The sequence below is a fragment of the Arabidopsis lyrata genome, assembly GCF_000004255.2.
Source record: "Arabidopsis lyrata subsp. lyrata unplaced genomic scaffold ARALYscaffold_5, whole genome shotgun sequence".
NCBI classification, from domain to species: domain Eukaryota; kingdom Viridiplantae; phylum Streptophyta; class Magnoliopsida; order Brassicales; family Brassicaceae; genus Arabidopsis; species Arabidopsis lyrata.
Genome location: NW_003302551.1, coordinates 1,752,705 through 1,780,516, shown reverse-complemented (window position 1 = coordinate 1,780,516; position 27,812 = coordinate 1,752,705). Strand labels below are relative to the sequence as shown.

At 35.5% G+C, this 27,812-nt stretch overlaps 2 protein-coding genes and 1 long non-coding RNA gene across 6 annotated transcripts; 2 read left to right on the top strand and 1 right to left on the bottom strand.

Annotated features, from left to right (window-relative positions):
* The first annotated feature begins 2,771 nt into the window (after positions 1-2,771).
* LOC9311268 lies at positions 2,772-6,993 on the top strand. Its single transcript, XM_002876831.2, is given in 9 exon segments — positions 2,772-2,926; positions 3,306-3,483; positions 3,696-3,968; positions 4,107-4,233; positions 4,985-5,085; positions 5,155-5,329; positions 5,331-5,406; positions 5,756-5,814; positions 5,817-6,993. Coding segments are annotated over 6 exon segments (687 nt in total). The 5' UTR covers positions 2,772-2,926; positions 3,306-3,483; positions 3,696-3,968; positions 4,107-4,158; the 3' UTR covers positions 6,018-6,993.
* A 1,662-nt stretch (positions 6,994-8,655) lies between these two features.
* On the bottom strand, positions 8,656-11,607 carry LOC9312945 (glutamate--cysteine ligase, chloroplastic). Its single transcript, XM_002875153.2, has 14 exons — positions 11,497-11,607; positions 11,279-11,406; positions 11,023-11,173; positions 10,728-10,928; positions 10,473-10,625; positions 10,303-10,373; positions 10,154-10,222; positions 9,974-10,067; positions 9,769-9,858; positions 9,580-9,660; positions 9,416-9,508; positions 9,236-9,316; positions 9,098-9,167; positions 8,656-8,999 (listed from the first exon to the last, which is right to left on the bottom strand). Exons 2-14 carry the CDS (start codon positions 11,380-11,382, stop codon positions 8,911-8,913), a joined length of 1,347 nt encoding a protein of 448 aa, XP_002875199.1. The 5' UTR covers positions 11,383-11,406; positions 11,497-11,607; the 3' UTR covers positions 8,656-8,910.
* A 13,333-nt stretch (positions 11,608-24,940) lies between these two features.
* Positions 24,941-27,620, top strand: LOC110228576. 4 transcript variants are annotated; one of them, XR_002332042.1, is made up of 4 exons: positions 24,941-26,424; positions 26,606-26,664; positions 26,744-26,817; positions 26,884-27,620. It is a non-coding gene; the product is annotated as an uncharacterized LOC110228576 (long non-coding RNA). The 4 variants fall into 4 exon arrangements; XR_002332041.1 differs by having other exon boundaries at positions 26,744-27,620; XR_002332043.1 differs by having other exon boundaries at positions 26,606-26,963; positions 27,021-27,620.
* Positions 27,621-27,812: the final 192 nt, after the last annotated feature.

Genomic DNA, 27,812 nt, shown 5'->3' with positions numbered 1-27,812 from the left:
ATATGGAAATCGAATATAAAAAGTTAAGATTACCAAACTACGCAACTTTTCGTGAAAAATACGTAACATGAGCGAAACGTGTTGCTCTACTTACACAAAATACAAAATACGTAATATAACCAAACTCAATTATAAAGTAACAAAAGTACCACATTTGTGGAAAATTGTGGTTTACTATAGGCGTAATATTTGAAAGTGACTAACGTAAAAGTGAATTGACATGTAAAAAAGTTGCATAAATCATTGTGTGTTTGTTTTTCACTCAATCTCTATTATATTAGAATCTAGTTGTGGAGGTTCATACTTTGCCATTCGGTCATGAATACATGAGCAGATGTTATTTCCCGTAGATCATCTACATGCCTTTGATTTGCATGTATATGTTGACATCGTCCAACATATCGATGGGAAGTCCCAAAAGAGAAAATCAAAGAAGAAGTTGCCGTAAAAAATAGAAGAAGAAGATGCCGTAAAAAAAAAACATTAAAGCGGAAGAAGATTTGAAATTATCTACGGCAAGAAAATTAGAAAGTAATTAAATATTATTTTTGTCATATATTTTCTCCAAATCATTTTTAGAAAGTAATCTAATTAATTTTGGAATTTTATAGTTTAGCAAGATTTAACAAAAAAAAATGGGGATAGAAATGAAATTTTAATTATATCAAAGCATATATAACCAATTTTAAAGCATATATGACCAATTAGGAATATAGAATGCATAGATGGACAATAATTTAATTATTTATCCTTTATATCCAATTTTCCCAATTATTATTTCCTATGTTCTAAACATGTTCTACCAATAATTACTTACTTTACAAAAGTTCTTACAATATTTTAATATTTTTTAGGAAAATTGGAAATAAAGGACAAATAATTAAACTATTGTCCATCTATGCATTCTATATTCATGATTGGTCATATATACTTTAATATTGGTCATATATGATTTCATATAATTAAAATCTCAATATGCCCCCAGTCTTTTAAAATTTTACTAAACTATTAAAAAATTTCAAAATTAAATTGATTTCTTTCAAAAAACAATTTGGAAAAAATATAGGACAAAATCAACATTTATTTACATTCCATTATTTGTTTTGCCGTAGATAATTTCATATCTTCTTCTTCTTTGATTATCTTGCTCATCAAAGTTAAGCTTTCGTAATTGTTCTATCTTCTCTAATAACGCCATATTAAATAACTTTTTTTTTCTTCTTCAATCTCTCTCTATCTCACTCCCTTGATTTCAATTCTTTATGGAGCGCAACTATAATTTTCCGGGTTTTGAAACAAGAAATTAAGCGTAATCTATAGGAAAAAATGTTAAGTATAAAGAAAAATTCTAATTTGTGTTATAATTTATTCACTTAGGTATAAAGAATTTTAAAGTATTCAAAATTCAACTAATTTTCCGGGTTTTGAGACAAGAAATTAAGCGTAATCTATAGGAAAAAGTGTGAAATATAAAAAAAAATTCTAATTTATGTTATAATTTATTCACTTAGGTATAAAGAATTTTAAAGTATTCAGAATTCAACTTCTGTCATTTGCAGATGTAATCAAATTCACTATATTCAATTTCCATATTTTAAGATTTTTTTTTTTAAATCTAAATTAGATAGAATGTACTTTCTAATTTTTATAGAATAAAAAAAAATCTTAAGAATATGTTTTCTAACATTCTTAGAACATGAGTAAATGTTAGAAAACATATTCTAATTTTTGTAGAACAAAGAACAAAGTATAGAATGTGTATTCTAAAAGTCGTAGAAACTAGTATTCTAAATACCGTAGAACATAAATGACTTCTAAATTTTGTAGAACATGTAGAGTGTGTAGAATACATAATCTAAATTTTGTAGAACATGTAGAGTGTATAGAATATACATTCTAATTTCAGAAGACATATTCTAAACTTTATAGATCAAATTTTATCCATCTAAAACGAACACAAAACAATATATTTTTGACATTTAATATATCTTCATGTCTTCTTTATCATTTTAATACATATTTTTCTTAATTATTTTTGAAACAATTGGTTCAATCTTATGCAAGGCGTAATTTAGGAATAGTTGATATTTGTTCATAGAATTCATATATGGACAAATACTTAAATATTTATCCTTTATTTCTAATTTTCCCATATTTTTTTCCCCCTAAGAACAATCTTCAATGTTATACCCTTGCATATGCCCTTAGAGCATGATTATTGGTAGTATCTTAGAAATAAATCTTAGAAATATTTAAGTAATATATTTGTAAAAGTGGTAGGTAAGAGATAGCATTTTTGGGTTAAGATTTTTGTATGATTAATGGTAGGTTCTTAACATGTGGTTCTTAGAAAAAAAATATTAATATAAAAATAAAATTTATAATTATAGAAATTTTAATAATTGTTGCAAATTAAAAAAATTAAAACATACATGTGATACAATTTATAGCATAAATAACATAAAACACACAAAAAAAAAATTCTTCTTTTGTTTGATTTTTTAACCAATCACAATGTGACACCTTGCAACATCTTAAGTTAAGAAAAACATCTTAACTTAGATACAAATCTTAACTTTAAGATGTTGGTTTGATTATTTTTAATCAATTTTAATCCTAAGATTTGTCTAAGATACTCAACATTTCAACCAATATTCATGCACTTAGAGTTTTGAGATTATGAGATGGGCAGACACGTGTCTGTTTTCGATTGGATTGGAGGGAGTGTTTTAACAAAAGAAAAAAAAACACTCATTTTTTTTAGTTTTCGCTCTCGACCAGAAAAAAAAACACTGACTCTCTCTCTTTCTCGATCTCGCGATTGCGAGAAAAAAAACTGATGAACAAACGCCGATTTCGTATTACAAACCCATGTATTCGTGATTTCTTAAAATAATTTGGAAATTGTGAACCATAGTTATTAATGGTGAGTTCGATTTGGGAATCCATTTTGTTAGTTTCTGAAATTTCTTGTTAATTAATTTTATATCAACAAGTGAATTTAATGTTGTGGATTGAGTTCACGAAGCTTAGTGGAATGACAATACAAGGCAAAGGTGTTAATGCTTTTGTGTGATTCGGTGTAGTTAGAGATGGATGCTTCAGATTCGTTTTACTTTTGCTTCCATCATATGATTAACCAAGGACTGCAATTTTGGGTAGTTTAGTAGAAATGAGATGTGTAGGGGATAAAATATATTGAGTTATGAATCTCAAAGTTGAATACTTTGAAGAGTTCTCTTTCATTTTCATCTACTGAGTTTTGGTGCTGCACTCTTTTTTTAATGATGGTTGCGAAATTGCAGAGTGAGGAACCATGAAGGTGAGATCATATGTGAAGCAGATGTGTGAGTTTTGTAAAACAGTGAAACGTCGAGGACGTGTCTATATTATCTGTTCTTCGGTTCTTCCATTCCTAAGCACAAGCAAAGAAAGACAAGGGTTCAGCTCCTTTGCTTATGAAGGAATTATACCTTTCCCGTTGTAAGTGAATCTTGTATGATCTGTTTTTTGCTTTTGAGTAATTAGGTGTTTCTTTTAGATTTTTGAGGGGTTAAATACAAAGTTATATGTCGTTCATGAAGATGGTACAGAGATACTAAAGAACCAAAGCTCTTGCTTTCATTTGACCATTGTGAATCACTTACTACCTAAACTTTTTCCTATTTCCACTCTAATGTTGTGATTGAATGTAGTAAACTACACACCTCTTCATGCGCGTCCTGAAGGTGATGAGATTGAGATTGAGGATCATAGAGCTCATAGGGTGGGACGCGAATTTTCCTTGTAAGAGGAGGACGAGTAGACACAAAAGTTTTCTTCTACATATCTTGAAATTATATTTGATTTTATAAATTTGTAAGCAGATGAATTCGTTGTATATAAAGTATTTGATGGAAATCATATATATAAAAAGAGGTGAACTCTCTCTATCACCTCATCGCTTAAAGAGAGGACACGTGTATTTGGTAAAAAAAATTAATTAATAGCACATTAAAGAATTCAAAATCTCGGCAAAATCTAACAGAAGATAAAGTCTAAAAACGTTAAGTTATAGTAAATTTTGGTTTTCAATATTTATCTCTCTATAATCAATTTCTTTTTAGGTTTAATACTATCGGCAAACTGTTGAACTTCTCTCCCCTATCCCTCTAAAGCATGGACTCGTGACACTCATCTCTCCATCCTATCATTAGCTTTGGAAGCGAGATTTTTCCTCCAAATTCAAAACAAGTGGAACCCTAATCGTCATCTCTCAGGCTATATCAACCCTAGCCACGTCCTCTTCCATCTCCTTATTCTATTTTTTGATCATTTGTCGCAGTTTGACGTCTCTCTTTCTGTTTTGAGTGTTTTTATCATGTTCGCAATTTCATGGTATCAATCGGGAATCTCACGGTCACATCTCAGGTGTCTTCTGTAAATTATTTTTTCCTCCGTCATAGTTAAACCTAATATAAAGTGTTTTGACAAACAAAAAACCCCAATCAACATCTCCCTTCTCAAGCAGAGAAGCTACAACATTGGTTGATTAAACCATAGACTGACGTTCTTATTTCATTCGATGGCAGGGGATTCTATCAGATGATGTCCATGGTGATTTTTCTTATAATTTTGTTTGGGTCAGACGGAATATAATGATAAGGGTCTCCCAAGATGTTCTGCGAGTGTTTTTTTTTTTTCTCTGTATCCATAGTCCGAAATTATCAAACTTAAGATCCATTGAATTTTGATATTGAATATGTATGGTTTTGAGTGGAATGATTTAGATCGATTACTGTTTTATTCCTAGGTTCATGGATTGTAGGTTTATTTATTAATTTTTAAGTGTGCCCTTATATAGAAACGTTGGAAGCGTCCACTCTTTTATGTCAAGGTTAATATTCTTACCACGATTATGTTTGAATGTTTTCTATTCATTCTCATGAATCCCAATTAATGTTAGTTCAGACGCTAATATTCGTGTGCCTATTGGTCTTAACAGGTTATGCAACTCCTAGAAGAAAAGGTAGAAGACCTTGAAACGCTAGAGCTGACCAGTTTAACAAATTACATAAGCATTGATGGTGATGGCCTCAAACAGAGGCATTTCTGCTATTCCACCTAATTAAAGATATGTATGTATGTTTAGTTTCGCTGCCTCTTTTAATTTTTTTTGCTTGGGAATCAATGTTTATTTTATATATGCTTTTTTCTTGTTATTGTTGACACCCATATTTCAAACTCACGAAAAGCCTCCACCGTTAGTTCAGCTGGTGAAGATTTTATCAGATCGCTTATACTAATTTTTAGTCTTTGTGGTGATGGAGAACATACCATTTTTGGTTCAAAAGGGGAACTTTGGCTCCCATGGAGATTGCAATAGAGAAAACATTCAAATAGAAATTTGGATGCATGGGTGGATTGGTGTGTGGTGTGGTTATAAAGTGGGAGATTGATGTATGTTCTGCTTACCATCAGTCTCACATGAATTCAGGTGTAAAATCAGAATTAGCCCTAACTCTTTGAGTTCAGGATTTCTAAGAAAAAACAGCATATTGCATGAGACATGAAAGCTTATTGTGGAGAGAGACAGTTTTGGTTTCTCGCTTTTGGTTTCTTATAGTCATGTTGATCTTTGTTAGTAGTCTATCTTTGAGGTATTCTTCTCATTGGCTTCAAAATAAAATCATACCTTCAAACTGTCTACATTTTTACAATGTTCTATGCTATTATATATTCGATAGCGAGATACAATGTTTTGTTTGTGGAATAGCTCCACGGTGACCGTCGACCATCTTTTGCTCCGGCTTCACACGTGTTTCCTGCTTCTTTTTCTTCTTACCTTGTGCCTCTGCGGTGGTTTTCTTGGGCTAGGTTGCGCTACGCTTTTTTTCTATTCAATTGGGCCTATTGGGTTTGTCATGTTGCTTGTTGAAAATTTAGAAAACCGTCGAAAAACCTATCGTCTCTTCTTGCATGCTGAGTTCCCATTAACTCCCATGTTTATGCCTCTTAGTTTTTCCCCACTAGAATAGAAAAGTTTTGGCTCTTTCAAATTCACTACCATAACTTTAATATTAAGCATTCGAAATTCCATTTGAAGTTAGTACTTATTTAATAGATTAAAGTGGGTACAATATAAAACCCCCAAAAAATTATAACTATAACTAATAGGGTACAAATACCGTTTTTTTACTCATGTGATGTGTTGATCTTCGTTTTGTTTAAAGGCAATTAGCTAGGTTTCTACAATTTCGAGACCGATACAGATGAGTTCAGAGTACTTGACGTAGCCATTTGTTGCATCGTATTTTGGTAAATATGCGACTACCAACAAAACAAATGCTTTGTAATATGAGGTACATGTTACATGATTATAGCATCTCTGTCTTTACTCTTTATTTATATTTTTAGTTGTGTAAAAATTTATTCTTACATAGACTGGCCCATTTTCAAGACAATCTATGCTACATTGATTTTGAGAACTGCAAAATCGATCAAGCGACTTCAAATTTTTTTGGTATTAATCTATTTTAGTTTTTAGTTTTAAGGTTCTTTCGGTGGAGTATCTCTCCCCCTCTTTATATATATACACAATTATATGTATATAGAGTTTTTTGAATTATAATGTGTTTGTCTTTGTTGGTGCAGAAATCTTCTCATAGAGAATATAAGATCTATGAACTTAAATAAGCTTAAACGTCAACATAAGTTTCGCAAGAAAACTTGATCTATTATGGTCATATCTTCAACTCTTCAAAGCTATATGTATATAGAGTTATTCAATGAGATTAATGTGTAAAAATGTTTTGTTGTTTACTTATAATTATTATGGTGGCATGATAATTTTGTTGTAGACTTGGTACATGCTTGACCTGCTCTTTGATTCTCAAAAACAAAGAGTAAATATTGCTTGAAGCCAATAGAGCTTTGTCAATGAAGGTATATATCATATATACAATAAGTTATGCATTTGCTGAATTCTGTTAGTGCCCAATCTTGTGGTCAATCTCTTTTAATTTGCAGGTCTTGAAGTTCCTAACATCTTGGAAATATATCTTTTAAATCTATATCTCACCTATCATATATAGTGTGAATCATGATGTTGATGATGATGTGGATCTTTGCTCTGTCGGGAAACCGATAGCGGTGCAAACACGTGGACCCTTGCTCTGTCGGCGAGCGTTAGGAAACCTGGATTATCAAAAAAAAAAAAAAAAAAAAAGTATGACAATCTGGTATACCTGGAGCATATGATTGGGATGACACAAACTTAGGCGTAACCATGCAACGGTTACATCCCAATCTATATGTTGTGAGAGTTACGTGATTGACTAATTCTATCGCTCATCAGAAAATCATTTTTATGTGGACATAAGTGGCTATATAGTCATGAGGATCTTTACGGTCTCTTCTACAAACCTTTACTCTATTTTAAGAATTGTAATGCATGTGTGTTAAAAGTTTTAACTTTGGGACCATTACAAGATCTTTATGGTTCATTTTCAAAGTACTACACATGAGATATGTAATGAGAAACATTTTGGTTACAATGTGATCTCTCCACCAAAATCTACTCCATGATGGCGATTTAATTTTAGTTTATAGTTTTACTTACAAAAAATGTGAAGTTGACATCTTGAGCCAAGATGGATATAATTTTATAACTACATAAAATGTACCTAACTTTATACAAAAAAACATAAAAAATGAAAATAATTTAACAACAAAAACTATAAACAGAATTTTTAAAACAAAAGTCCACGCGTAGCGTGAGTACTCACCTAGTAAATATAACTTTGTGTATTTGATTATGTGTTATCTCTTGATAGTTAAATTTATCATTTTTTATTGCGTATAGAAGCTCAGTAACTCTTCAAAATGACAATTTCATCATTCCATCAAAGTGACAATATAGCAACCTAAATTGGTTTGTTGATTTATACTCTAGTCTGTTTTCTTTGAAAACTTCTATTCATTGACAAATCAAAATTTGATATACAAACATCCGAATCTCAGTTTTGACACTATATGAAAACTTAAACCATGACTTAAACATTTCTCCATATGTAATTCAAGTTTACATCAACCACAAAACCATGACTTGAATCCATATCTTTTTTTTCTCCATCTCCTAAAATTTGATCAAGTGTTTTAAAAACCAAAACACATAAATTTGATCAAATGTTTAATATTTTTATGAATTGCAATAATTAAAAATTACATTTTTAATAATTTTTTTTTAAGAGAATCCCACTAGAGAACCTACCATTGGACTATCAAAAACTACAAAAAAAAAAAAAAAAGTTCTCATCTCATAAATCTCAAAATTTTTTATTAAATAATTTGAGAGAGTCTCATGGTGAGAGCTGGAGAGCTCTGTAAGTTCTTGGTAGAGACACCCACTTCATTCTCTCTCTTCTACATTTTTGATTTTGTAATTTTTTAATTCAGTGAATTACAACAATATTTTTATTCCATAAGTTACCATTTTCACACCCACATCAATGAAATTTTTTGTTTTTCAGACGATAGGAGAATTTATTATATAATTTAGTCTCCAAATCCAACTGGTTTTTGAACGTTCTTTAATTATCTCTATCGTAGGCTTTCTAGTCGATAAGAACAAGATACTTTTTGGGGCACTCGATAAAGGAATGAAATTAAACAACGTTGGAGACGAAAATATAAGTTTGATAATTAAAGAACTGGAAGACCCTTTCTTCTTATTGACTCAGCAATGGGAAAATGGGAAAATGGAAGAAATGGATCCCTACACAACTGGAAGACCCTTTCTTCTTATTGACTCAGCAAGCAAAATAAAAGACACAACTAATTAAAAGAAAACGACTTATTGTGCATATCTCCGGATCTGAACTCTGGTCCGGTTTGATACTCTTCTCTCCGGTTCTGTTACTGCAGGCTCCATCAGTACCGCAGTCCCTGGAACACAGAATCTATGTTTTGTCCCCAGTCTCCATTGTACAACTCCAAGAGCTTCTCTGCAGGCGTAACCCCTATATTCAAAGATAATTAGCAAAATTTTAGTTAACCGGGAAATGGTCTTTTCAAGAGAATTAACAAATTTTCTGTTGACCGTGAAACAAAGCATTACCTGTTCTAACCACCTCGGCGAGAGCCTTCAAGAAACCGGTTTCATTGTACCCTCGACGCTCCAAACCATCCTGAGCAATAAACAAATAACTTCAATAAGTATATATCACATTATTAAGGAGAAAGCAGATACACATACCTTTGCTAGCTTTAGGACATCTTCTGCTACATGTTTTAAAGGCCTATCTCTAAACATTGTCTTTAGGCCAGTGATTGGAACCTGTCGAAACCCGATGAGAATTGGTTTTTAACGATAATATTATTTCGTTTAATATAAAGGACTTAAAAGTAAAGTATTTATTCTCTCTTCTAAGTTTACTTGAGTCCTAAGCATCTCCCTTTCTTCAGTAGTCCAATCATCGATCATATCAAGAACAGTTTGGAGAGAGTCCTCATCGTATAGCAAACCCACCTGACATTCACTCAAATACATTAGAAACAAACCCGCGAAACAAAATCTTTGTAAAAGATCGTGTTAATTACCCAGAAAGCTGGTAGGGCACATAACATGTCCAAGGGACCTCCATCAGCACCTCTCATCTCCAAGTATCTCTTTAGTCGGACCTATATATTAGTGTTATTACAAAACATAATCATAAGAAAAATTAATGACTTTTAACCGCAATAAGAAACAAGGAAGTTGAATGGTGTTGTTGAAACAGAGCAATCAACCTCTGGATATATTGCTCCTAAATGAAGTTCCCAGTCCTTAATGTTAGGTTGTTCATTAGAGAGATGAGAAATTTTCCCGGACATGAAATCCTGAAAAGTCGAGAAATATGTTAAGATCATAACCTAGCTCTAGAAGATTTCGAAAGTTTTAAACGATAACTATATATATATATGATTTTTGCTGATGAAGAAGAAGTGGCTAGACCCGAAATGTCATTCCTCCACAGTCGAGATAGCTTTCGTTTCGAAATAAGAACAACATTGGAATATCAAGTGCGTATTCGACATACCGCTCAAACCTATATCAACACATTGAAGATTAACAATACGTTTTAGGAAAAAGATTGATCAAAGATTTAGAAGAAAAAATAAAAATTAAACTCACCCAAATGAGTCATCGAAAACAAAAGGTATCATCCCTGTGCGGTTCTTATCAGAATCTGTATATAGCTGACTGTGAAAGCATGCGTGTAAGTAGATTGAGAAACTTCTACTAAGAGTAAAATACTAACGAGTAATAATGTAGAAACCAACCTCCTCACGCTCAAAAACCCATTTGGTTTTCCATTACTAAAAGGGGAATTTGCGAATATAGCTGTAGCGATCTGTTTGATTTAAATATAGCAAAAGAGTAAGATAAATGTTTAATGCTTGAGTCTAAAAACCACTAGCATTAAAAGAGAATCAAGCATCAAACATCTCACAGGTTGCAAAGCTAGACTAGCGCGAAACTTCCTGATCATATCGGTTTCTGAGCTATAGTCTAGATTGACCTGAACAGTACACGTTCTGAACATCACGTCAGGTCCTGATGTGGTGGCTCTGGCTAAGTGGTCTGTTATAATGTTAAGCCTTCTCTGCTCATAAAAAAAAAATACTTTGGCTTGTTAAAAAAAATAGCTATTAATTGTACGCCAGATTAAATAATATGAGAACTTATATGTTTGTAGAGGAAGAACCTTGGGCACAATGGTTACATCCTCGAGACTAGCTTTGGGTTCATAGCCAATTCCTAAGAAACCAATTTCCAATTCTTCAGCAACAGTTTTCACCTGGTGAAGATGTGAACGGATCTCATCACAAGTTTGGTGCAGCGTCTCTAGAGGTGCCCCACTTAGCTCTAGTTGGCCTCCTGGTTCTAGTGAAATGCTTTTGCTTCCCTGAAATGTAATAATCAATGCTAAGCGAAACTTATATGAAATTTTGTTATCATTATTGTTGGATATTGAAAGAGAAGAGAAGAGAGTACTTTACTTGTTTCAAACCAATGATTCTTTCTTTCTCCATCACCTTATCCCAATCATATCTCTCGGCAATACCATTAAGCAGTGCAGTTATTTGTTCAAATTTTATAGGGCGCAAAGTCTTGACCTCGAAACAAAATTTCTCATGTTCTGTGCCTATTCTGAATACCCAATCAAAGGGATAAAACAATGCAAAAATGAGTTCGAACAAATTTAGTAAATTGATAGAGCAAGAGAGGAAATGATGATCATACTGGTACCCGTACCTCCACATTTCCTTTGGTTTGCATCCAGAAGCAAAATAGGCAATCAGATCTTCTTTGGTCAGTGGCTTGGTCACGACTACAGAAGAAGCGCTTGCGGGTGCCATATTCTCTTGATTACCTGCAACTACCTATGAAATCTATATTATTGTGAAATCAGCAAAAATGATTAAGAAAATATTCCTCCAAACAACAAGAAAACATAAATGAAGAACTAATACCTGAAGAAGACGAGGAGCTAGAGCACCAAGGCTTGCAGGTTTAGTAGTAAATAGATGGTTGTGTAGTACCTCTGTGCACCATACATATATACATGCATCTGTGACCTGTGTTCAGATAATCTTGTTAACCTTATGATGATATTATATGGCCCAAACAATGTTACATAAGACAAACGTGCTTAATTCTTTTTATAAGATAGATCTAAAAGACTTTCTGTTTCTGTTTCAATTTCACGTCCAGATTCAAGATTTGTAAAGTCGTGCAACATCATGTTTTTTTACTTGGGATACGACGTCGATTAATTGAATACGATGCTTTTTCACTATACATGTGTTATTTGAGTCAGCATATGTTAGGGTTAACTAACATCCATTAATGCGGATTTTGAATTACGCATGAAATATAAAGTTTAGCTATCAAATTTAAAATTTATATGCGTTTGGAGATTATTTAACACCGCATATTTGTACAGATAGATGCAAATTATACGGTCAGAAAATACCCTTTTCCCACATAGTTGGGTCTACTTATATCTGTCGGCACCTTCATGTCAAGATATATATAATCCCATTGCAATCACGTTTCGTATATGAGTCTGGTAGATTCAATATCTCTAAATCCAAAATATATATAGATCTCTAAATCCAAGATGTGTTAGTAACACCACATTTAGAGAACTCATCAATTACACAGTATCGTTACATCGCAAGCAAATCCACCAGTGAATCAATTTCTTTTTTAACAAAAATAAAATTAAACTGTCCTAAACAAATTTTATACTCACAATAATTATCAATTAAAATTTGTTAATCCACTAATCTATTGAATTCCAATATTAATTACAGCTGTCGGGATTGTGAGGAAAAACGGTCTATTTCCCCCCGAGAACTATCGTATCTGGCCAGATAAAGCCCGATCTTTGACCTCTGTCTATATACCCATAAAACGGAAGTTAAATGTTTATTTCCCCACCAATTGAAAGTTCGAGAGCTTAATGTCCATGAATCTTAAGTTCGATATTTAAAACCCCATAGCGCTGGGTTTAATTGGTTTATTGTATACCAAACCGATGCTTTAACCAATTAAACCTAATTAGAACCAGCCTAAACCTAAATTACAACCCGTTTATGACTCATTACCCAAAAAAACAAATCGAAACCAAAAATTGAAACCAAAAATCGAAAATCCCCAAATTGCTCTCGACGAACCCTAGAATCCCCAAATCACTTTTCCCCAAATTTGATCGATGTCGTTAGTCCTTCACGACCCTGATCTTGTTGGTGATGTCGATCCCGAAGCTGAAGATAGAGATCAGTTTTAATGATAATTGATTCAAGAATAATGAAACTGAGGGTTGTCTTCATAAAACTGTTGCAGCACACTCTGATTAATGTTGTGACGATCCTGGTGGGCAACAAGTCGGATCTGAAGGACTTGAGAGAAGTGTCAACAGCGGAAGGGAAGTCATTGGCTGAAGCACAAGGTCTTTTCTTCATGGAGACATCGACTTTGGACTCATCAAACGTGGCAGCTGCGTTTGAGACGGTTGTGAAGGAGATATACAACATACTGAGTGTTGATTGATTTAAAATTGAATCGTGGGTTTATGGTTTAGCAATCGTGGGTAGTTAATTAGCTTGTTTTTGTTTAATTTCGGATTTTCTTATCATGGGTTATGCGTAATTATCTTCTTCTCTATTTAAGCTTTGCACTTTGTACTTTCAGACTTAGTACTTCTCAATTCAATCGAGTAAATTTCAGTTTCAATTCTTCTTCTTTCCTGCAATTTTCTGATTTCTCCAACAATGGTGGTATCAGAGCGATTCCAGGTTTTAATTCTCTTAAGAAGACGAAGTGATGGCAAACAATGGCAACGACACGAATCTGCAAGCTCTTATTCCAACGTTCAAAGGGGAGAAGTACCATCTGTGGAGTCTCAAGATGAAGACAATGTTTCGGTCGCAGGAGTTATGGGATTTGGTCGAGAATGAGTTTGAAGATCAGAATCCACCAGAGCCTGATCAACGTTTACGGGAGAATCGGAAGAAAGACGCAAAGGCACTGTTCTTTATCCAATCGGCAATGGGTCGGGTTTAAAAAAGGAATCGTTTTTTTTTGGTTAAGTTACGACCGAAACATGGTTCTGTCTCGGGTTTATGCACTAAACCGACGAAACTAGGATTCATGGACATTTAAGCTCTCGAACTTTCAATTGGTGGGGAAATAAACATTTAACTTTCGTTTTATGGGTATATAGACAGAGGTCAAAGATCGGGCTTTATCTAGCCAGATACGATAGTTCTCGGAGGAAAATAGACCGTTTTTCCGGATTGTGAGACTCCTTCCCTTCCTTATAATAAGTATAATGAATAATTAACTGTATTTAGACCAAAAATGCAGATACCACGTGAAAACAACAGTGTTCAAGAAAGCGCTAGGCGCTAAGCGGGCGGTGATCCAGCGCTTAGAACACCTAATCGGGGTGTAGGCGATTTTTTAGGCGGTTTAGACGTTTATAACATAAAACATTATAAATATGATATTATATATAAAAGTTATATAAAATATCTATATAAAACTAAAAATTATGAAAGTATAAACAAAAACTAGATAAAACATTTATTTATATTTTATTAAACAATATATGAATATTTATAACTAGATATATAAATAAAACTCTAATGGAAACTTAAAAAATACATTAAACCAGATCTATGTAATTTTAGGCTGTCAAAGCGGTTATCTAGGCGTCACATGAGAGCCTAGCGGCTAGTCGAGGCCTAGGCGACCGTCTAGACCGCTTTTTAGAACACTGGAAAACACACGTACCGATATTAATTATTCATTTGTACGTGTTTTACATGGTACCCCTTCCGTTTCATATTAAGTGTCGTTTTAGCCTTTGAATTTTGTTTTAAAATAAGTGTCGTTTTGTGTTTTCAATGCAGATGTTTGGTAAAATTTCCAGTTTTGTCCCTACTAATTTAATGTATTGACCAATGAAAAAATAAAAAAAAATATATAGATAATGGATAAAATAGAAATTTTAATTGTTTTCTTAATATGTGTAGAAAAACCTTAAAGGACACTTATTATGAAACAGAGAGAATATGTAATCAAATTATGTAGAATTGTGGGATATTTTATATTTTTCTTACCACATGATTTGATTCCAATAATAGCCAATTAATAATGATGACCTAAAATTTTTTATATAGTTATTATCTATCATTTGTTTGGGTTTACAAAGCCATTACTCAATTAGACTAATATATTTCCATGACACTAATCATGTGCAGTCAAATAAAATTCCGTTTATAATCAAATGATAAACACGCATTAATAAACAAGTCTAAAACACCATTTGATTCCCACTACCACGTGAAAACACGTACAGATATGTCAGATGTGGGATATTTTACATTTTTCTTACCACATAATTTAATTAATTCCAATAATAGTCAATCAATAATGATGACCTAAGAAATTTTATATAGTTATTATCTTTCACTTGTATGGGTTTACAAATCCATTACGCAAGTAGACTAATTTATTTTCATGACTCTAATTATATACTAATCATGCAATTAAAATACATTTTTGTTCATAATCAAATGATAAACATGATTTAATAACAAGTCTAAACAGCCACTAAAGACCATAATCATATAAGGGAAATTTTTTGTGGAAGCTCTTTAACATATAAGAATTACCAACACTAACTTAAATCCTTGATTGAATAATTTCCCCTTATATGTTTTAGAATAAAAAAAAATTAAACATATTAGGTGATTATTCGCGCTACGTCGCGAAGTTTTTTCCGATTATTTTAATTTGTTTTATTTAATTTTATGTTTTAATAAATGTAGTTTTTAATTATCTAATCATTCATTTATGTATTCAGTAACTACTCTTAGTATTAAAATATTTTTTCTAGCAACATTCTCAACAATGCCTCACTCACAAAATTTTTTAACAATCTTTATGGTAAACAAATTTTATAAATGGTAATACTGAAATTATAAAAACCTCAAGAATTTGATGGTGGAACTCCTAACTTACTCCTCACTCTCTGTGATAAATTATATAGAAAACAATTTAAGAGAATAACTTACTCAAACCATTAGGCATTAGCCAATCCACTATATTATATCTATTCATATTTGAGTTAAAATTTCAAAAATTAGCAAAAAAATCTCTAGAATATGAGAAAACCAATAAAATAATTTTATTGAAGAAAAAAATATAGAATAATAAAATAAAATTAGTATTGATAGAATTAAAGATGTTAAATTAAATAATATGTACAATTAAATAATAAATATATCATTAACCATTAATTTACATTAATTATTTAGTAGATATGTGGAAATGCTAAAATGATGATGTGTCACTCATATAAAAAGTGTTAGCCAACTTTCATATATAATTTCCATGAATTGTTTTTTTTTTTCACGAATAAACTTGAATATAAATATAGAATAACCCATTCAGTTCACTTAGATTTCTTTGAAGGATCATACCATGAACATAATCAATGGTGAGAAATTTGGTAATTCTCAGTCTATAGGGATTAGAACGATTGTGGTCTTGAAGGAACGATTGTGGCCTTGATGGTTCAGTCGATCATCTTATCTATATCTCTGATCTCTCTCCTCTTTTCCTCTTTCGAATTATTAGGGGTTATAAGATGGGTTTGTCTTTAGGAGAAAAGAGGTACAGTATATATTTTAATTTAGTCTTGCATGCTTTGTATACTCTCTCAACTTTGAAAAATTAATATCCCTTTTTTCTTTAATATACTTCAAACTATGGATTTAATTCCTAAAAATTCATTCACAAGATGAACGTTGTTTTATGTATTAATTTAGGTATTCTATATTTGGCAGCTTTGAATCCAATTTTGTCAAGGAAATCGTTAAGGAGATGCAGAGAGTTATAGAAGCATTTGGACTCGATATGAAAAAAGGAATGTCATTTTGGGGAAATGAAAGTTAAGGAGAAATGTGGGGAACTTTCGATTACCCATATGGTGAATCTCCCGATATCAAGAGGAGCAAATCCAAGAAGTACTAAAATAAATTTTCAGTTTCATCAACAATTATATAAAAGTAGCTAAATAATTCCAGTTTAATCCAAATCCACAACTCCAATATAATGGATCCCATTTTTTTGTTTAATTATCTTGAAACACGTTTCACTAATTTTTTTGCCTTATAAACAAAACTAAAAAATGTTGTTACCTGGTCATTTCCAGATCCAAAACCTTAATGAATTCTTGTTTTTTTCTTGGACAACACGTTTATGTTATATTTACCTTATTACTTTTGACTTTTGATACTGTTACCTGGTTATTAACGGGATTATCAAAACTGACGTGATCATAATTCATCTTGCAATTTTTAGTACTGTTACCTTATCGCTATTAACATTTTTTTTTCATGGTTCCCTTCTGTGTTGTAGTTGGACTAGAACTAATTCAAGGTATACTAAAAATTCTGTATTTTAAGAGCTTACGAGCTTGTTGACTTGCATACCAAGAAGCTTTCATTGGATCAGTTTACAGTAAACCATCAAGATGCTTCTTAATTTTGGCAATGGCCTAAGATATAAATTCACAGACTATCAACTATTCTATTTTGAAGGTTGAGTCATCTCTAACCTAGGCTAGGTCTCAAACTAAGCCAGCTAATGAAGAGGTACAGTTGGCTGTAACCAAATCTAATTTAGCTATCGTTATACGTTCCGCTGTTTGTGGTTTGTCACCATGTTGTCGCCCATTGCGTTCTCTCCATATCGTATATACAGCCACTTGGAAGACGGATTTTATGAGATATCCTTCTACCCGTTCAAGCTGTGAGTTCGAAATGTAATCTAGAATGAGTGACCAAACTGTTGTGTACCTTGTTTTAAGAAGATCCTTAGCCAAAGTCGCCCATATTTTTGAACTGTATTCGCAAGCAAAGAAAAGGTGATCTCGAGTCTCTTGGTGGGTATTGCATAGAACACAAGATCCCGATGCATTCCCTTTCCATTTGACCATACGATCTCCTGTTGATAGTCTATTGTGGGCTGCCAACCAAACACAGAAAGAATGTTTTGGTGTTGCATGCGCAAACCAAACTCCCCTGTGCCAAGAGACCGTAGCGGACGTTGTTCGAATATGGTTCCATGTGTCCTTAGTCGAAAAAGTCGGCTGAAAGATGTCATTCTTCCCACGCCAGAGAGCTTTGTCCTCTTTGTTGTTTCGTTTTTGCCACTGTGTGTATAAAGCATCTTCCACTGCATTCCACTGATCGATACGATGCTTTCTTCGTCTCCTATGCGCCCAAGCAGCCGCAACGGAGCTTGTTTTACTGATTCCTAGGTCGATGGTGCCCCGTGAGCCTGCTATGTCTACTAGCCTGCCCATTGAACTCCAATGATCGTACCAGAATGAGGTGCTCTGCCCATTTCCGACTTCCACTTTACAAAAAAGCTTCGCTTCTTCTCTGAATTTGATGATCTTTTTCCAAATCCATGAACCTGCCACTGCATTAATATTCATTGACCAGAAAGATACTTGCTTAAGGAGGTACATTTGAACCCACTTGACCCATAGAGAGTTTCCGTTGAAACTATACGCCATATTAGCTTGAGACAGCTAACTTTATTCGCGTCTTTAAGTGATCGCAGACCTAATCCACCCTCCTGCTTTGGTTTGCAAACATTTTCCCACGAAACTTTTGCTTTATGAGAGCTCAAATCAGAACCTGACCATAAGAATGCGGAACAGATTTTTTCAACTTCCCGAATACAATCACTTGGTAGTCGATACGCTGCCATCCAGAAATTACATACGCTCCATAGGACTGATGATAGCAAGTTAAGACGGCCTGCAAACCAAAGAAACCGTGCTGTCCAAGACTGAATTCGTTTCCGTATTTGTTCGATTAAAGGCGCGTAATCCATGGTTGAGAACCTTTTAGTGACCAGTGGTAGGCCTAAATAGCGAACAGGGAGCTGACCTACTGAGAAAGGAAAAGCAGAGTCTAGTTGGTGGGAGGAATCTCTTTTTCCCGCGAGGTACAAAGTCGATTTCTCCAGACTGATTTTTAAACCGGAATTTTTAGCAAATTCATCAAAAACAGCAACAATTCCTTCAACCGATCTCACTTTCCCATCAGTTAAAACCATGAGATCATCTGCGAAACTTAAGTGTGTGAGCCCCAAATTCTTACATCTTGGATGGTAACCAAACTGTTTTCCTACCGCAGCTTTATCGAGCATTTTAGAAAGTACGTCCATACTTACTACAAATAGATATGGCGAGAGGGAACAGCTTTGTCGTAACCCTCTTGAGCTCCTAAAATAGCCTGCTAGTTCTCCATTTACCTGAACCGAAAAGGATGCCGTAGTTACACAAATCATCACCCAGTGAATGAAGATAGGCGGGAAGTTCATTGCCGAAAGGACTTTGCTTAGAAAAGACCATTGAACAGAGTCAAATGCTTTTGATATGTCGATTTTTATGGCGCAGCGGGCAGAGCCGGTGTTCTTATGATAGTCTTTGACCAGTTCCGTAGCAAGCAAGACATTTTCAATCAGAAGGCGATCCTTGACAAATGCCGATTGGTTACCCGCAATAAACTTCGGGAGCACTACCTTAAGCCGATTGGCTATGATTTTTGAGATGACTTTGTAGATCACATTGCAACACGAGATTGGCCGAAAATCCTTCATCTCTTTTACTCCTTCCTTCTTTGGAATAAGCGCTAGAATGGTAGAGTTTAATCCCTTTGGTAAAAATCCTTTAGCAAAAAAAGATTGAACCGCCATAATGAATTCTTTTCCAATCAGCTCCCAAGATGCTTTAAAAAATTCTGTGGTATAACCATCCGGTCCCGGAGATTTGTCGTTTGGCATATGAAATAAGACCTTCTTGATCTCCTCTCTCGAAACAACACGAGTAAGCTGTTGTTGATCCGAATCTGTGCATCTAAACGGTAATAACTCCTGCATTCCCTCCACCGTGACTCCTTCAAAGTCATTTGGAATTAGTTGCAGAAATTCCCGAAAATGTCTCTCTACTTCGGCTTTAATGTCATCTCCTTCCACAAGTATCCTCCCATCTTGACATAACACTTCTTTGATAGTATTGTTTGCTTCCCGAATCACAGCGGCTCTATGAAAAGTTTTGTTATTCTTATCACCAACCTTTAACCAATGTAATTTCGACGTTTGCTTGAGAAATTTTTCCTCTAAACCAGCCACAAAATCCCATCTCTCATAAGCTTTATTTTCCTCTTCCATCGAAAGAATTGTTGGGTTTGTCAAATTAGCCTGCTGCTTTTGACAAAGAGTATCATAGGCGTCCTTTGCCTTCTTTACTAAATTCCCCACACGGTCCTTTGCCAAGTTTCTAAGAGTTGGTTTGAGTCCCTTTAATTTCTTCGAAAACCGGAACAGCGTTGATGTTGACAGGAATAGATCTTCTGTATCTTTCCAGTAATTTTCCACTGTTGGTAGAAACTCTGTCATTTCAGTGAGGACATTTATGAATTTAAACGGTTTACGCCTATGAGTGGTTTTGATTTCTCTACCAATATGCATTATCCTGCAACGTAAATGATCAAGTGTATACTGGACCTTGAGAAGCCATGTCCGATAATGAACAATAGTTTACTAAGTCCTGGAAATCCCTCATACCTATAGTGACCATCGGATTATCATCAACCCTTGAATGCTCTTCCATATCTAGTGTCACGTTAAAATCACCAAACAGCAACCACGGTTTGTTCCGGATTATAGGAGAATCGTAATGATCTCTTAACTCCTGCCATAGTACCTTTCTTCATCGACAAGATTTGAGGCGTAGATAAAGGAACAAAAAAACTCCTCCACTTGATCTTCCAATTTCACCGAGCAAGTGATTACCTGACCACTTTTGTAAAAAGGAGTCAGTCTCACGTTACTTTGCCAAAGAACCCAAATGCGACCTCTTGAGTTAAACTCATAATTTGTTAGAATGGACCAATTTTGAAATAACCGACTTCCCAATCCTTGTGCCTTTCTCTCCCTGATTCTTGTTTCAAGGATGCATTTAAATATTTCAATATTTAATTATGGTTGAAATTGGGAGATTGAACGAGCTGTTATCATCACGACGAAGAGTTCAAATCGTCTGAAGAGACGAATATATACAATTCCTAACGTTCGCATCGAAAACTTTAACGGCTACAAGTAGCCAAGTAGAAGAAGCCGTGGTATCGTAAAATTTTTAGCGGTGCTATTTTTCCGGCGATCAAACACTAGAAAGGGCTATGGTGATCGATTCTAAGGTCAGTTACACGAGAGTATTGGGATATGATATCAGTTATCTTCGGAAATCATATCCCGTATGTTTAGCACCTAGAATTATTAGTTTCCATATTCTTCTTTGTAATTATTTGATCGATTAGGTTTGGGGATCACACCTCTGTGATATATATATATATATATATATATATATATATATGTAATCAAACCTCAAGTAAATATACTGAATCATTCAGCCTCCATTGACGTCTCTGTTATTTCATGGTATCAGAGCTTGAAACACAAACACCCTAATTTTTTTTTTTTTCGATTTTGTTGACCATGGCTGAACCAATCCCGAACACGACAACTGTTGAGGTGAGACGCAAGATCTCTCCGTACGATCTGACCGCCAATGACAACCCTGGAGCCGTGATCTCTCATCCTTTGTTGAAAGGAATGAATTACGAAGAATGGGCGTGTGGTATAAAAACTGCACTTTGCTCACGAAAGAAATTTGGATTCCTTGATGGATCCATCGCTCGACCAGCAGAAGGGTCTCCTGATTTGGAAGATTGGTGGACCATTCAGGCGTTGCTGGTCTCTTTGATTCGGATGACTATCGATCCTTCGCTGCTCTCCAACATCTCTCATCGAGACATAGCCAAGGATCTATGGGACCACTTGAAGAAGCGTTTATCTGTAACCAACGGGCCACGTATCCAGCAACTCAAAGCAGATCTGGCTTGCTGTAAGCAGAGAGGGCTTGCGATCGAAGCCTACTACGGCAAATTGAACCGTATTTGGGACAGCATGGCAAACCACAGACCTCTACGTGTTTGCAAATGCGGCAAGTGCTAGTGTAATCTTAATACACTGCAGGAACAAGATAGAGAGGAAGACAAGGTCCATGATTTTTTGGCCGGTCTTGATGATACTTTCACCACAGTGAGGTCCAGCTTGGTGTCACGTATACCAATTCAACCTATGGAGGAAGTCTACAATGTGGTGCGTCAAGAAGAAGATTCGAAAAATAATGTGAAAAAAGGAGATGAAGCTGCTGAAGTAACCGCATATGCAGTCTAGCAGCGAGGTCGTGTGCGACCAGTGGTGCATTCCGATGAAGGGACGGTGATGTGCAGACACTGCAACCGTGGTGGCCACTCTTCTGACAGCTGTTTCGCGGTGGTCGGATATCCTGAATGGTGGGGGGATCGTCCAAGAAGCAGAACAATGCAGAGCAGAGGCCGTGGTGGATCTTTTGCTGGACGAGGTCGTAACACGAGCTATGCAAATGCAGTTCATGTTCCAAATATATCGACTCAGGAACATGTTAATCATGTGATCACAGACAAGGATCGGGACGGCGTGACCGGTTTGAATGACATTCAGTGGCAGAACCTTAAAAAGCTTCTGAATGGTGGCGTTAATGGTGGAGCTAGTACCAGCAACGAAAAACTCTCGGGTAAAATCTCTTCTCCTTCTTGGATATTAGATACAGGAGCTTCACATCATTTAACGGGAAACTTAGATACTCTCACAAACATAAGGAATATGGATCCGGTGTTAGTAATTTTGGCTGATGGGCGAGAAAGAATCTCGTTTACAGAAGGAACTGTAGTGTTGGGATCAGATCTGGTTTTGAAATTGGTTTTTTATGTTGAAGAATTGCACACTGATCTTATATCGGTAGGACAGTTAATGGATGAAAATCGGTGTGCGGTACAAATGGCTGATCAGTTTCTAATCATTCAGGACCGCGTTTCGAGGACGATGATTGGGGCTGGTAAAAGAGATTCTAGAACTTTCCGCTTATGCAGAATGGAGTTGGTGGCGTCGGTTACAACGGAGGATGCGAAAGCTTATGAGTTGTGGCATAATAGGATGGGACATCCGTCTGCTAGAGTAGTTGGTTCTCTTCCACATGTTTCTGTTTCTGTTGATTCTGAAATTTCCAATAAGGCGTGTGATGTTTGTTTCCGCGCCAAGCAAACTAGATCGAGTTTTCCGATCAGTGATAATAAAACTTCGTCTATTTTTGAAATCATTCACTGTGATCTTTGGGGACCGTATCGAACACCGTCTTCCTCCGGTGCTCGTTATTTTCTTACAATAGTAGATGATTTCTCCCGCAGTGTATGGATTTATCTTCAGCAAGATAAAACAGAAACGTCAACAAATTTGAAAGCTTTACTCGCTATGGCTGAACGACAATTTCAGAAACAAGTGAAATGTGTTAGAAGCGACAATGGGACAGAATTTGTGAGTATGGGAGGGTTCTTTCGTGCTCAAGGAATTCGACACGAAACGTCATGTGTTGCCACACCACAGCAGAATGGGCGCGTCGAGCGAAAGCATCGACACATTTTGAATGTAGCTAGAGCATTGCGTTTTCAATCAAGTTTACCAATCAGTTTTTGGGGAGAATGTATTCTAACAGCGGGATATTTGATAAACCGAACACCGAGTTCAGTTTTGAATGGAGTTACGCCTTATGAGGTGTTACATGGAGCAGCACCAAGTTATGAGCATCTGAGAGTTTTTGGGAGTCTATGCTATGCGCATAATCAAACGCATAAAGGAGACAAATTTGCATCAAGAAGTCGGAAGTGTGTGTTTGTTGGTTATCCTTATGGGAAAAAGGCGTGGAGATTATATGATTTGGATAAAGAAGAATTCTTTATTTCACGAGATGTGCGTTTTTGTGAGTCTGAGTTTCCATTTGCAGAGGCTGCCAACTCTCTTGCCAAAAACGTGCAGGAAGAAGAAAGAGGTGAAGCAATGTGGGTTTCAAGATCCATAGGCCCAATTGAAGATGAAGAAAACAGGCATGCTGGAGTTTCTTCTCAAATAAGCCCAACTGGTTTGACAGGCCCATTGGAAACTAATGAAATATTGAGCTCATCTGCTGAAACATCTGTCACGACACCAGAGGTATCATCGTCTTCTTCCTCCGATTCTCAATCACCAGGATCGTCGCCATCGTCACCTGAAAAATCTCCGGCGACCACACCATCGTCTTCACCAAATCGGAATGCTCAAGTCGCGGGAAACGAACCACAACCTCCGCCGGTCGTTCCTCTCCGTCGTGGTGAACGGGTTCGAGCTCCGCCAGTGGCTCTTAATGATTATGTCACGAACTCAGCTCAAACACGGATATTGGGTAATAGCAAATCTCTCTATCCAATTGACAAATATGTTAGTTGTGCTCGTTTTTCAGCCACACATCGAGCGTTTTTGGTAGCCATCAGCAAAGATGTTGAGCCAAAGACGTATAAGCAAGCGATTCGAAGTAAAGTTTGGACAAATGCTATGGGATCAGAAATTGGTTCTTTAGAGGAGAACAATACGTGGACAATTGAGGATCTACCTCCGGGAAAGACAACGATTGGTTCAAAATGGGTGTAGAAAATAAAATACAACTCTGATGGGTCCATTGAATGCTACAAAGCACGTTTGGTAGCTCTCGGCAACAAACAAATCGAAGGAGTGGATTATGGTGACACATTTGCTCCTGTAGCAAGAATGCAAACAGTTCGTATGTTTCTGGAAGTGGCAGCAGGAAACAATTGGCCGGTGCACCAAATGGATGTGCACAATGCCTTTCTCCACGGCGATCTTACCGAGGAAGTCTACATGAAACCACCGCCAGGTTATTTTACAAGTGATGAGAACAAAGTGTGTCGTCTCAGAAAATCATTGTACGGGTTGAAGCAAGCGCCAAGGTGCTGGTTTGGGAAGTTAACGACTGCGTTGCGTGAGTATGGTTTTGTACAATCTCTCTCAGATTACTCGCTATTTGGTTTTGACAAAGGTGGGATTCACATCAACATTCTCATTTATGTTGACGACATGATCGTGACGTAATTCAGATGAAGCACTCACTGGTTTCAAAGGTTATTTGGCCTCTTGCTTTAAGATGAAGGACCTCGGACCGCTCAAATATTTTCTGGGTATAGAGGTTTCTCGAAGCTCCAAAGGATTTTATTTAAGCCAAAGAAAGTATGCTTTGGAGATTGTTTCTGATGCTGGTCTTCTGGGATCCAAACCAGCAACATTTTCTCTAGAACATAATCACAAATTGGCCTTGTCTACCTCACCTTTGTTAACCGATCCTGAACCTTATCGTCGAATGGTTGGTCGTTTAATCTATTTGAGAGCAACAAGACCTGATTTGGCTTTCTGCGTTCATGTACTAGCACAGTTTATGCAAGCTCCACGCGAAGATCACTGGGAAGCTGCGTTGCGAGTTGTACGATATTTGAAAGGAAATCCCGGCCAAGGTATACTCTTGAAAGCAGAGAAAAATTTTCAGATAACGGGCTGGTGTGATGCTGACTATAACAGCTGTCCACTCACCCGACGGTCTGTCACTGGATTTTTTGTACAACTTGGCGATTCACCGGTGTCTTGGAAAACACGGAAACAAGACACTGTTAGTATGTCTTCCTCGGAAGCGGAATATCGAGCAATGGCGTTCATCACAAAAGAGCTTATGTGGTTGAAACGAGTTCTTCTCGATCTTGGCGTCAAACATACACAGCCGATGCGTCTTTACTGCGACAACAAGTCAGCCATATACATTGCCACGAATCCCGTCTTCCATGAACGTACGAAACACATCGAAAATGACTGCCACTTTGTTCGTGAAAAGATACAGTTGGGTACTCTACAGCTTCAACATGTTTCAAGTGGTGCTCAGCTAGCGGATATATTCACCAAACCACTTGGAAGAAGATCGTTTGAAGATTTTTGTACCAAACTGGGCATTTTGAATCTTCATGCTCCAGTTTGAGGGAGGGTATTGGGATATGATATCAGTTATCTTCGGAAATCATATCCCGTATGTTTAGCACCTAGAATTATTAGTTTCCATATTCTTCTCTGTAATTATTTGATCGATTAGGTTTGGGGATCACACCTCTGTGATATATATATGTAATCAAACCTCAAGTAAATATACTGAATCATTCAGCCTCCATTGACGTCTCTGTTATTTCAGAGAGATCAAACTTCCGTCGAGGCAATTCCGATCTGATTTATGAGTTGTGTTTCTCTTTTACTTGATTAGAGAAATCAAACTCCCGGATTTAGGGTTTCGTCAGATTGATTTGTTTACGAATTGTGTGTTACTTGATTTGATAATTGTTACTGTTACTTAACTTATTCCTCGATAGTTTTTGTGTTTTGTTTGATTTGGTTTTTGACAGGAAGATCAAAAGGATTCTGATTCATGATCTTCAAGGACAATAAATCTATGGGATACTATCAAAGAGATGGTAAAGGAGAACGTGGTGGTGACTGGTAATCGTAGATAAACTGTAGTTTTGTGCTGCTCTGTTTTCGGTTTAGATTTGTTCTGCATCGTCGTGTCTCCGGTTTGATTCTTGCTCTTGTTCTTATGGTTTACCTTTTTGATGTCACAGATCGTTTCGGGTCTTCCTTGCTTGAAGAAAATAGACTTGCATTCATAAAATCTTCTTATATGTATTTTTAGAAATTATTCCCCCCAAAATAATTTAAAGATACACATGAGCTTATTACTTGGAATGCAGGTTTTGCAACAAGTCATTGAGATTATTACTCACATCGACTGCGGAAAATGTATCCTAAGAAGATATCTTAGTTGTTTTCAGGTGGCAACGAATTCCGTAAGCTGCTTCTACTTTGTCTAACCTGTGTTTGTTAGAAGAAGATATCTTGACAACTGAATCAAACTCTGTTACATGAATTTTTCTATAATACTCTGTTATTTTAGTTTTTTTTTTTTTCATTACAAAATTAGTCATGAATTCTTATTGTTATTTGTACCATTCTTGACACGTTCCTCAGGAGAATTATTTGGAGGTGTTGCCGTAGCCATGGGACCAACTATTGAGAAGGCGAGCAAGGTTAGGGATACATGTCAAGCATTGAAAATCTTTCTTACTTCCTGCCAGTTTTACCAAATACTTGAGCGATCTACTTTAGGGAATTTGGTCTGATGTTCTGAAATGCCTCACTATCAACATGAAGCACATGAGAGAATTTACTTTGACACAATGGTTGGTGAACTTCTTTAGGCATGTCTTTTTTATTCTGTAAATGCGGATTATAATACCTCCAAATAGCAGAAAAACAGCAGAATGATGTGCGAAAAACAGCAGAATGATGCATTTCCGAGATCTTGAGAGTCAGTGGACAGTATACGGTAGGTATCCTTGGGTTAGCTTGTTCTATTCATGGCTAGAGCCTGATATCAGATTAGTCGTGTGCATTTTTCTCAGATGGAAAAGAATATCAAAGATATCCAAGGCCCAGCACTAGCTCTTGTGTTTGATAAAGTAAGACCATGATTTGTTCAAGGTACCTATCCAATTAAAAGCTCGATGATCTGGTTTTCTGATTAATATGTTCTCTCCTCTCCGTTCCCTTTTATGTTCATGCTATTGCTAATGATTTGAATCATCAAAAGCTTTGGCGGGGCCAGTGTTGAAAGGTGTTTCAAAGATTTCATATCGACTTCTAGTGGTACCGTGGAACGTAGGGAATTGAGTTCGTATTCTTCCTTTCATATGCTTTGTTTCTTATATTCCTATGTAGTTTTTTTTTTTTTCCATCTTTGAGAGAATCAAGTAAAATTTAAACAAAAAACCTGAGCTTGTGTCTGAAATTATCAAGGTCGCGGGTTTGGTCTTAATTCTAAGTTATAATGCTTCCTTTTGACCAGATAAAGCATTTGTAAAGTCTTCAATATTTTAACCATTGCACCACTCACTAAACTACTACGAATGTGGCAAACCCTAATCCTCTGTAAAGATCACACTTTTACCAAAATGACTTGAATATAAAAGCTAATTTATATATTTAAACCAATAATATCGTTTTGATGACACAACATGGACAACTATCAAACTTTTATATTGATAAGTGTTTGTTACCGTTTCTTGACCAATAAAAGTGTTTGTTCCTGCTCTTTCTGAGTGTTCGTGTGATATAAATTTATGGTTATCTTGTTTATATGAACTTTTTATAGTCTCGAGATTAAACTCAAGATGAA